The 12,025-nt window shown below is 43.7% G+C and overlaps 1 protein-coding gene across 2 annotated transcripts in view; it reads right to left on the bottom strand.

Moving 5' to 3' along the window:
* TMEM94 (transmembrane protein 94) overlaps window positions 1–12,025 on the bottom strand; it is a 50,683-nt gene that overhangs the window by 12,080 nt on the left and 26,578 nt on the right. The window contains exons 11-19 of one of the 2 annotated variants that reach the window (XM_084218308.1): window positions 10,902–10,958; window positions 8,978–9,082; window positions 8,226–8,390; window positions 7,774–7,983; window positions 7,289–7,604; window positions 6,380–6,553; window positions 2,964–3,066; window positions 1,553–1,770; window positions 152–333 (exon numbers count right to left, since the gene is read on the bottom strand). In XM_084218308.1, coding sequence (XP_084074434.1) covers window positions 152–333; window positions 1,553–1,770; window positions 2,964–3,066; window positions 6,380–6,553; window positions 7,289–7,604; window positions 7,774–7,983; window positions 8,226–8,390; window positions 8,978–9,082; window positions 10,902–10,958 — 1,530 coding nt within the window. The remainder of the gene's footprint in view (window positions 1–151; window positions 334–1,552; window positions 1,771–2,963; window positions 3,067–6,379; window positions 6,554–7,288; window positions 7,605–7,773; window positions 7,984–8,225; window positions 8,391–8,977; window positions 9,083–10,901; window positions 10,959–12,025) is intronic. The other variant, XM_084218309.1, reaches the window with a different exon arrangement.

The raw sequence follows: 12,025 nt of genomic DNA, 5'->3' as shown, positions 1-12,025 counted from the left end.
CACTGCAGACTGATTCCATACTGAGCGCAGGTACCTTCTGGACTCATTAGTGGGCTGAATCAGATTAACCTTAGATTGCACTGGAGCTAAACTCTCCAGTCAGACAACCAGGGGCCATGCAAGGTCAGGGGGTTCAGCAAAGACAGCTTACCTTGCTTTTGAGCTCATCTTCCAGGGAGAAGTAGACAAAACGAATGCAGGCATTGACCAATCCATCAATGAGGCGGACAATGTCAAGGCGGGCCTGATACTGAGATGAGACCATTCCCATGAAGATCTGTCCACTCAGAGCCTGGATACAGTCTTCCTTCTCCATCACTTCCCCAATCCCTTCTTCAGGCATGCAAACAACACGCAATCCCATTGAGACATGGGGGCCACGTGCATCAGACAAAGGCCACGTGGCAGGGAGTCCACCAAGGTGACACCCAAGGACACGGTATCCAGACACAGAAATGTGCAGGAATACAAACACAGGAGGAAAGATGAAGAGACATCCATTTGTCCCAGCATACCCAGTCACAGAAGTGGTTTCAGGACATCCCCACACAGGAGACCAAGAACACAAGTGGGAAACAGCAAGCGTGAAAAGGAAAAAGATAAAACAGAAGGCAGGGATCAGTCACAAGGAATTTGGGTAGAAAGGTCAAGGATGTGTGCTTCATAATGTTCACATGTGCATTTTAAACACATCCTACTGTGCCTAAACAACACGTCTAGCTGAGGCACGGTGGCATCAGAGCACGAGGGGCTGATGCAAAGGAACTGAATCATGTTCCCTGCAAACACTTCCAAAAAGCCTGCAAAGGCTCTTTGACAGGGTTCCTTCACCATCACCACATCGGTCTATGGTGAATGGGGGCTGGATGCAGCATGAAGAACAAAATAATAAAACACTTCGCATAGTTGCAGGGCTTGCCACAGGTGAAACTCAAAATTATTCTGAAAACAGTCACAACTGTTCCTAGCTGTTGGAAACCCCACTAGTCACATTTTACAGAAGGGGAGACCAAGGCAGAAAGAGGTTAAGACTGGTTTTCCAAAAGAGCCCCTCCTGGATTTATGCAATGGTATGTGCTTCCTTCTCAGCTTCCACTGCTGTTCTGAAGGACATATACATGTCACGTTCATCTAGTGGCAATCAGCTCCTTCAGTACAGCAATAAAATCTATCAAGGAATAATAGTTGCATAGCACTATACATTTCAATCCTTTGAAAAGCCCATCGCATGTGATTTCCATAAAATCAGACAAATAGCAAAACAAGTAGTACTGAAATACCCAGAAGTCTCGACTCTCTGTAGCCTACTTTAGAAACAGACTTCCCACAAGGAGAAGAATTTCTCTATAAGCTTCAATAACTTAACTAGAAATACCCCTACCAGCTGTCAGATCATTACTTCCTCCAAAAACGCATCTACTTCAGAAACTCTTCCTTCCAAATTTCCATCTGCTACTCTGAATAACAATGTTCTTCCAGCTCTAGGCTGATCAGATCCAGCCCCTGGGCCAGCAGCAGAGCTGGCTGCAGCCAGGACTGCAGACACACATACCATCCGAGCTCCAGCTGTTCCTGCGGCTGCTCTGTTTGATGGGAGTGGTCCCGGGGAGGTCGCAGCACGTGAAGATCGCGCTCTGCCCCGGCACCTGCACCAGCTCGATGCACTTGCCGTTGAGCTGGGAGGACAGGGCACAGTGCATGGGCTTGTATGCAAAGGCAGAGCAGTATCCTGACAGGCAGGCTCGTTGGTAGAAATCCAGCACCTTCTTCCTATATGGAAGAGGGGAAAAACAGGCAAAGTTAGCAAAAATGGGCCACATTTCTGACAATACAGAAATGCTGTAGTTCCATGTATTTGGAAAAATGTCTTCCATAAAGAGTGGTTAGAAAATCTGAAGAAGTTTTTCCCCACTGCTTCTGCATTCTCCAAGCTGCAAGCACTTTAGGGCAACAAGAACACATATCCCAACAGAGGCAGTGGTGAATGTTTCTATTTGCTCATCAGATTGATGGGTATGAACATAGAGCTCTTCAAATACACTTATTAATATAATATGCTCTATATGGCTGCCAGATGACTCCAAGAAAGTTCACTGCATGACAGCAGAAGCCTAATTCATCAGACATAATTTATCTCTAGGGAGATAAACACCAAAGAGGGAACTGACAACTCTGACAACAGGATCTATGGCAGAGATAGTTGCAGAAGCAGACTTTTCTCCTATCCACTTTCAGAGTCTGGGTCCCAGGAGCTGTATTTAGTCAATATTCAGTCACTGAAATAAGGTAAAGTTCCTTCTCTAAGCTGAATTCACAAAGGTAACAAATTAGACTACACATCAGATTTTTAATTTGCTTATAACATGATCGATATTCCAAAAAGGATAAGTGACAGTTTTTTTCACACCTGAGGATAAGTAGATTTAGAAGAACAATGTGAAAAGTCAGTGAAACTAAACATTACTGGTCTGCTGTGCCAACAGGAACAGCAATTCAGCCTGTAGATGAAAATGCAGCACACACTGTCAGATTTTGCAGCAGGACTCCAAGGGCGTGATGCATTGTGTGGACTGGTTCAGGCACAATTGATCATTTTGCATTTCATGTAAGACAACAGATTTTTCTTGAAAAGCAAGAAAAAATCCTCTGCCACCAGCATGACCTGATTATAATTCAGTCCTACTGCAGAGTACAGTCAGAATCAACTTACAAGAGGACAACATCCCAACAGATACAGTAAGAAATGGCTTGCTCTTCCAGTCCAACTGAATGCTTGTTGCTATCTAATCTCTTACATGCTATGATAACAATTAATTACAAGCAGAGATGGTTCATGTTCATAACCTACTTGAAGCTCTTAAAAAGCTTAACAAGCATCACAAAAAGAATTTTAACAGAGTGACCAGATTCCCTCTGCATTTTATCTACAGATCATGAATGCCCCAAATGAGAAAGCTGCCCACCTGTCAGAGCCAGAGAGGGGGTAGATATCAGTACCATCCCAAAAGTCAGTGCAGGCTTCAAGGATGATGTCAGCTGTCCCATGAGAAAACATCTGCTCAGTGCCTGAAGTGTAGGAGAACAATGAGTCAGCATCACATATACAGCTCCCAGGAAGGGCACATCACACCAGCTGCTCCCTTATTTGTTAAAACATAAGCGTTCCCACAAAATGCTTGGATGCACTCCAGATAGCCCCCTTTCTTCTGCTGAAAGTCTTCAGTCTCCATGAAGAAATTGTTCAGGACTGATGATGCACCTGTAACTGCCCTTTGTCTAATTGTGGGTTCAAACAAGGCTGTGATAAAATATGAGCCATGTAGTCCCTTCCTATTCTCCCCTTACCCTGTGTATCAATCCTGCTCCTATAAAAGTGGGATAATATCTTGCTCCTGCATCCCACAGAGCAGAAGAGAAATTCTTTTGTGCCTCTTGTCAGGAAAGTACAAGCAGCAGTGATGAAACTATGGGGATCAAAGTCTGCCTACGCTGCAAAGTGCATTCATTTTTAGGCCAGACATGGAACTAAAGGGTAAGAGCTATTCTTGAATACTTTTCATTCAAGTAGCAGAAGATAATTTGACAGTGTGACCTGCCAGATAACAGCCTGTTTCACATTTTCACCCTGAAAATGTGTTAAATCAGGATGGTCAAAAGTTCAACATAAGAGACTATAAAAATAAGTAACTCATGCTGTCGTTCAGGAAGAACTGAAAATCAACAGACACCACAGCTTGTCCTAGTTTTCCTTCTCCCCCTATTTTAGTTTTTAATACAGACTCAAAATCTCTTATTCCCTCTTGTAGTCAGAGGTGTCAGAAAGTTTTTCTCAGAGGTGTGTGACATCCCTGATGCAGGTCCCAGGCACAGGACACAAGTTCACAGACATAGGGCTGTCTCCCCTCCACTCCTCCTGCTCCCTCTCATTTGTATCAACCCATTAACATTTCCTGCACGTAGAGTCTCCCTTCTCTCCTCCAGCTGCTCTGTGACTTTACCCCCAGTAGCTTCAAAGCTGAGCTAATGAAAAAAAAAAAAAAGAAAACGACGAAAGTAAAACAGCTGCCAAGAAGAACGAGCCCAAAGTCTTCTTGCAGGCATTGTTGCTGCCTGTTAATGCTCACACTGGCTGGTGAAACCCAGAGCCAAGAATGTCCCCTCAACACAAACCAGCAAGGGACCTTCAGGAACACCCGAGGATTTTCCAAAACATAGCAGCTCTCTGCTTTTGCTATAAATAGTCATCACAAGCCAAGTTTATCAGCATAACAAACCTCCAAGACGAATAAGAGCTGTGTGTGAAAGGAGGAGCCTGTCTCAGGGACACAAAGGAGCACTTGTACAGAGCTCTGGTTTATTTTATTGTATAAACACCTAATTCTTCCCACCTTGCTCCTAAGGTCAGATAGTCCTTGCTCAGAAAGAGGGAACAAGAGATGTTTATTCATGCAAAACCTGTGTCCTGGACACAGAGCAAGAGCTTGCAATGACCACATGCAGAGATGTACCCACGTTCCTGCCTGTCAGCAACTGCAATCCACTTCCCATTAATTCCCACCAGAATCCCACACCACAGCCCTGCTAAGGGGAAAGTGGCAGTGACTGCAGACACTATAAACTGCAAGGAGTTCACTGAGCTGTCCTTGCCAGAAAACTGAGCTCAGCCTTTTCCCTTCCCAAATCATGAGCTCTCAGGCCAGGATTTCTCTGGCAAAAGGGGAAAAAACAAATTAATAGGGCAGGGGATATGACCAGCCATTCATGGCTGCTGGGACTCATTGGGAAGAACCAAACTGCTCCAGCTGAGCCAATGAGAGAGATCAAAAGGAATAGAGCAGTGCAGCTCCAGCAGAAGACAGAGATGGTGTCAAGCCGTTTTCCTCAGCAGAAGACATCGTGAGCATCTCATTTCCACGTGGTTACTGTGGATCTGGGATGAACACTGCCAGATGGTGAGACAGGTATTTCAATAGAATAGTAAGACAACATACAGATAAGCTGCCTCCTATTTCTGCTACAGCTGTAGAATTTATGTATCTTGCTTTGACTGTAGCATGTCATGGGAGTGGGTGGATTCCAAGATTTGTTCACAAATAATGTGCGGAGAGGTAAGTTATGATCATCTGGTCTGACTTCTGCACAAACAGAGCCATTTTCCAAGATTTGTTCACAAATAATGTGCGGAGAGGTAAGTTATGATCATCTGGTCTGACTTCTGCACAAACAGAGCCATTTGACTCCATCCAATGTTATCTGCACAATCCAGTATTTCTGGTTCTAAAATGGCAGCATTTTAGGAAATTTCAAGGGACAAGACTTTTGTGTGAGAGGTGTTCCAACGGTTAACTAAACCCAACTGGCAAAATTCCTCTTAGAATTTACTCTAGACAGCATAATCCAGGTCACACCTATTTGTCTGAGCTCCAGGCTCTAACCTAAACCGTTTAAAATTGAGGATAAGGAGTTGAAATGAGGCAACATTAAAGGTCTTTTCTCTACACAAAAATCTCAGCATCAAAACAATTCCTACTTACAAAGGCAAGATAGCAGCAATAAGAACAAATGAAAAAGCTCCTCCCCAGAAAAAGAAAAATTTAAGAAGTGGGTGAGAGAAGACAATTTAACCTGGTAAAACTCTGGCCAGCACAATGATCATATTTCAGACTCAATATTGAACATATGTCAACTCTAGAGAGCCAAGTTCAGTCAATTTAAGGAATTACAAAGAGACTAAGAGCTCTGACAGGCAAGCTGTTAAATCTTTCTGAGGTGCTTTAAGACCTCAACCAGCTGTACATCCTTTCCATCCTAGAGCATTCCTATGAGAGCAGGAAGGCGTAGAAAGAGTGGAGAAGTCTGCATGACTTCAGGTTTATATTCATGGTCACTGTGAGTTTGCATGGGAGTTTTGTGATTCCTTATTAGCATGCAATATAGGAGTGTGTAATGTAACAACTAGACAACTCACAAAGATATTGGTTTTTGATTTATCAGAGGGATGAGCATTATTAACTAAAACCCAAAGTGATATTCAACCCTGTGCAATATTAGTTTCACTACCATCATGAAGTCTATTAAAAACTCAATAAACCCATACCACGCTCTGTACTGACATTTGTTCACAGAAAACAGGTCTACTATGTGCTCTCTAAGATAATTTTAAAAAATTATTTGTGATTCTGGAGTGAGCCAAGGCCGGGAAGAATCCCACCCCCTCAGAATCACTGAGGTTTGTTAATCATATCTGCACTGGCCATGGGCAGAGCAGGGGCATCACCCCACAGGGACTCCAGACTCTTCCAGCCTGCCATTTTCTGGGCTCTCTGAGGAAAAGTTCCCCCTGTGCCAAGTGGATGCACAGAGAAAAAGGCAGCCTTACTGGTAGTGGTGTCCTTCACAAACAGGTTAATCATGTGGCTCAGGGGGGGTCTCCTCTTGGTGATGGATGAAAGCTTCCCCAGGATGGTTTCCTTAACCATCTCATCACTTGGCAAGCGGTACAAAGCCAAGTAGTTCTCCTGCTTGAAAAGATCTTTAGCACCTGGTGTGAAACCTGAAACACAAACACAAGGAGGAGGAAAGTCAGGCTCTAATCAATGCAAAAGGGAAGTCCCTTCTCCTGATTCTGTGCCACCCACTTTGCCTGTGCTCATTCTGACACCTCTGCAGCAGTTGGTAGGAAAGCTGTGCTCAGTGTTCATCTATGTAAATATGGCTCAAGATCTAGGATGAAAAACACTCCAAAGGACAAGATTAGTAATTACAGTGCTCATGCTCTTGTTTGCTGATGAGAGTAACTGTGACATCACAGGACAGGCACGGATATGAGTTTAAGTTCCCAGTTTTTAATTCTAGTGTTACCTCTAACCTCTTACTGCCCTATGCCTTCATTTTCCCATCTGTAAAATTAACTGAGGTACATCATTTATCCCCAAACTCCCTGCAAAGCCCTAGAGTAAAGACAGGACAGATATCTGTTCATTAGCAGGTCTTCTTTGTCTCCTGATGAGACTGACAGACTCACACCAGGAGAATACGAAGCCTAGCCAGGGCTGGCTGGCAATATCCTTGATAACATTTGTTCCCTGGATAGCACTGACAATGTCAGAACTTGCCAAAAGCCATCTCTTTAATAAACTCTTTTGGCAACCAAACAACAACAGAGTCAGCTCTGTATTTCCACCTCCTCAGCAAATGGGACTGGGGAAATGTTCTCATGCTCTCCAAGGATGAAGTGTCTATTGACAGCTCTGATATCTCTGTGTCTGTTCATCCAGTTCCTCCTCACCTATCAGCCTGGCAAGCTCACAGAGGCCCCAGGGCACGTGGACAGGCAGCACAGCATTGTGAGTCTCCTGCAGGGCGATGTTACAGAGGTGGTCGGAGAAGCGGCACAGCCGCTCGGTCACGCCAGCGTTGCACAGGTTTAGCAGCACGTTCAGGCCCAGGGGCTTGAGGGAATTGAGGTGCATGTGCCAGTTGGAGTCATCAAACTGGATGCAGGAGGGGTTCTGCTGGTCTTGGGACAGGCTGAGCATCTCCAGATGGTAGTCACACACAAAGTCTTCAGCCTCACAAGCTAACACCTCGCTGTCCCCAACAACCTGGTCCAACAGGCAGAGAAATTGCAGTTTGTTACAATGAATACAGCTTGAGCCTAGAATCCTGCAGAGAAGTCCCAGTTAAACTCCCCAACAGTGTGGACTCTGTGGGTTTCAGTTTGTGTTATGGCTCCACAAAAGCCTACTTGTGTGCCCCTCCAGTAAGTCTTACCTGAGTATGTTCCTCCTCTCCGCCCTCTGTGTCCTTGCTAAAGCTCACGTTGGATCCAGAGGGATGTTTGCTTCTGCTGTTTGCCTTTCGGTGGGCAGAGGCTTCAGGAGCCTTTGGAGCATCACCAGACCAGTTGTTCCTCTCCTGTTCATTGGCCATGTGCACTGTGTCTGCCAGGGGGCCAGAGAGCAAAGCATCTCTTTCATGGGGCTGTGGGAGACCAACAGAGCACAGAGTGGTGATTCAGTGGTTAACACAAGGCACTGCTGATTCACCTGCTGCTTCAGGACTTCTGTAGAAAAGGATCCTCGCTTGCTTCTTCATCTTTAAGCAAAGAATTATGGCACTTTGTTAATCAAATCCCTACAAGGGCCCTCTATAATATCACATTGTGTGGCAGTCAAAGTGAGATTGCAGCCAACACACTACATTATGGACTAAGGACCACCCACCTCATCTTCCATCTCAGGATGGCAGAAGGACCGTGTGGAGAGCTCGTCAGTCAGGTCTTCGTGGCTGTCGTGAGGTGGTTCCACCTTCCCACTGAAGAACAGAACAGTCTCTGGGCTGGGGTTTGGCCAGGAAAGAATCCCCTGCTTGTCTACACAGCAGAGCACCTAGAACATCCCACAACACCCCCAAGAAAGCAAAATCTTAGTGCACAGTTGTAAATATCATGACTTTAATAAACACATGGGAGGATAGATAAGTCCCTCCTTCACCAACTTGCTCTCTGAAGAAACTGCACCTAATGATACTCCAAGAAATCCAAAAATTCCTTGCTCTAACAAGACTGATGGGTTGTCTAACACTGACTTTACTTCAGCATATTACAAAACTAGGCATGAAAACCAAGGGAAGGAAGTAACTATTCAACCTATTACACCAGCTAGTACCTTACCAGCACCCAAACCAGCTGGTTCTTGCACAGGAATCAAGAGGATAATTTAACCAGAACCAGAGCTGGAAGATACAGACATCCTGTCAGATGTCACAGACTATCTCAAACTATTGTTTTAGTCTATAAATGTGCTTGGACATGACAGGAGAGTTTTAAACTCTTCTACAAAGAGAGGTGCCTGAAGGGTTTCTAATTCCAGCACAGTGAACTGTTTGCAGTCTGTGCTCAGGGAACGATGACATGAATGATGCAAATGAAGCATCCTCACAGGGCTCCTCTTTCTGACAACCCAGCAATACTCACAGTGACAGATCCCAGACTGTGGAGCAAGCTGGAAGTGAAGCTCAGAGTTGGGGATTTGCCTTTTAAAACACAGAGGAAGTGGCTCCAGATACAGCGTATCATTTCCTGAGGAGGGAAGCAGAGGACATCAGCCAGTTAGAGACTAATTCAGTGGAAGATGAAGGGAGAGAAGGAAAAAAGGGAGTATGACATTACCTGCTTTCACTTTCAACACAGGGATGCACTGTAAGACAGACATCAGACTGTGTGGGAACCTGTTACCTGATACATGCTGGTGTTCTCCAGGGAAAAGCATTTCTTCCCCTTTCCACTGATTGCTAACAGTCAGTTTGATTGTTGAATTGAGAATTCACTGAAACTACCTCTTGTCTACCCAAAACCACAGAAATGAATTCTGAAGTGAGGTCATTTCAAGTGAATCAGTTGTCCCCTCTTGGTGTTTTTATCATGAAGTAACTCAACCCCTTGGATTGTGGAATTTGAGGCCTTTGAGTTCTCACCACCATGCTGCAAGTCAGGTAAAGGATGGGGTGCCTGTGGTGAGGTGACTTGCTCAAGGTTACTTACTGAGGCAATGATAACATCAGAAACAAAGCCAAGGTGCCCTGACTACTCCATTCTTACAAAGGAATTGTAACAGAACAGAAAGAAGGGGATATTTTGCAAAATTAAAATGTCCAGTTGATACCCTTCATTTTCTACACAGATCTGTTTCAGAGGAAGTCTGGGGGGCAGTAATCAATCCAAGCACCAGAACTGTGTGTTTTCCTCTGGCAATCCTAAAGCCAGCAAAACCAGGATTGAATTACTGTGTTATTTTACTGCTTTTTAGCTGTTATTCTGGAATACTGTGACTGCAGAGCACTTCCCCCAAAGCTCCTCAAATCATGTTCCCTGGATCCTAATGGTTAGTACAGCAGTAAGCTCAAATGCAAAACAATCTGGAGCTAGCACCAAGAAAAATAATCCTCTTATTTAAACCAGTTTCTTCTAAGCAAAAATGTTACAAAAGGAAAGAAACAGATCTCCTCAACAAGGTGGGTCAGCTAAAATCACCCCCACTTAATATCTGAAAAACATCTCAGCTAAATGATGAACTGGCACAGAAAGGCAACAAAATATTCAGCAGAGAAATCACATGTCTGTGCACCCATGGGCACTCCTCTGAGTGACTGGGAGCAAGGAGACAGGAATTGATTCTTATCATACCAAGGGATTTTTAATCACTCCTGGAGTCCATCTGCCTCCTTATGGAAAGGAGAATCTGAACACCAGACAGACAGAGAAGTATCTTTCCTCTACCCACCTGTTCAACCTGGATGATGCAATTTATAGAGGGGTCAGAGTAGTTCCTTCCCTAGAAAAAGGGCTCCTGAATGTTTAATTGCCCCAGCTTTGGAAACACCATTAATGTGCTTAAGCCTGATAAGAAGCCTATGGAGCAGGATCAGACTTTTAAAAAGCCTTAACATCCCACAGTCCCTCTGCAGTTTGGTCTGGGCGCTTTCCTCTGGGTTTTAGTTTTGGCTTCACCAAGGTTTCTCTGGTACAAGGAAAATACTTCACTTCGTTCAGACACACAGCATACAATGTTTATTTTACTTCTGGAACAGGACTTGAAAGAGGTACTGCTCCAGGACAGAAAATGTTGATTTCAAACCATTTGCAATATTCAGAAAAGCCCAACTGGATTCAGTATTGAGGTCACTCTCAAACTCAAAGCACAGCAGTATTTACATGGGGAGGTGGAAGGCAAAGACATGCAACCTGCATGCACAGCAAATTAAAGCAACAAATGAGTGACAATGGACAACTGACACAAGTAAAAAGGGTCTAGCAACAAGCAGGAGATCAGAGAGGAAGGGAAAAGATATAATGAAGTTCTGCAGTGAAGATGGAGGAAAACAATTCATAATAATAGTACCTGAGAAGATACCATCTCTGTGTAGCTGCTGAGAGTGTCCTCTGAAAACTTAGCAAGCTGCAGCAAGAGAAGAGACCAGTTACTATAATTGTGCTCAGAAATGTGCCATGAGGAACATCCTTCCCACAGGATGTGCCTTCAGGGAGGAGAAAACAGGAGTCCTGCTCTGTGGGAATCGCTGTACCAAGGCAGACCGACAACTCATCAAAGCAATTACGACTTTAATGGACTCTGGTTTTATCTACCTGCCAAGCACAGGCAAAGTGCTTGGTGCTGTACATCACAGAGGAACACACAGTCATTACCTACATGTCTACAGAGAAAATAATAGCAATTAGACCCAGAGGAGGATCTTTCTGGGTGGTTATTTTTAGTTAGAAAGAGCCAGGATTGAGTGATCTGAATTTAACTTATATGGGTCAGTTACAGGAAGGGAGCTGGAAGACGGATTGGAAAAGCAGGTGCCTGGAACACAATGGACACAGAGGAATGAGGCAATATGAATGGGATGTGGAGAGGAAATGAAAAGAAATTATAGCAGGGCACCACCACAGTGCTTTTGGAATTACCCTGAGAAATTCACTAACTCATCCAGCACAAAGATATTCCACACTATATGTAATCTTGAAAAAGTTTAAATTTAAGTGTATTCACAACCACAAGTGACCATGGCAATTACATTTATATGTAAATAAAACTTAGCCCCAATAATAATGCATACATATGGCATTTGAAAAAGGATCAGTTTAACAAAGCCAAAAAAAGCCAAGAGAAATGTGTCAGAAATAATTTAAGCTGAGAACTACAAAAGATAATTAGGAACTGTTTAAGAATATTTTGTTACAATTTTAAAAAGCAACAATCCCATAGTAAAAATAAGAGACCAGTTTTAAGTGAAAATAGAAGTAAGAATTAACATAAAAAATAAGGAAAAGTATACCAGTTGGTAATTAAAACCAGACCACTGCTTGTTAAAGACAGTGAAATTGCAAATGACATTGTAGGCAAGGCAGACATGTTAAATAAATATTGCTATTCCTTATTCAGTGATACAATCATACCATATGATAACTATGAAATATTTTCCATTCCAACACCAGCTACAGAAAGTAAATATGTTTAAA

This window comes from Fringilla coelebs, assembly GCF_963513975.1.
Source record: "Fringilla coelebs genome assembly, chromosome: 19".
In the NCBI taxonomy this organism is placed as follows: Eukaryota; Metazoa; Chordata; class Aves; order Passeriformes; family Fringillidae; genus Fringilla; species Fringilla coelebs.
This window is presented reverse-complemented; position numbering and strand designations above follow the sequence as displayed.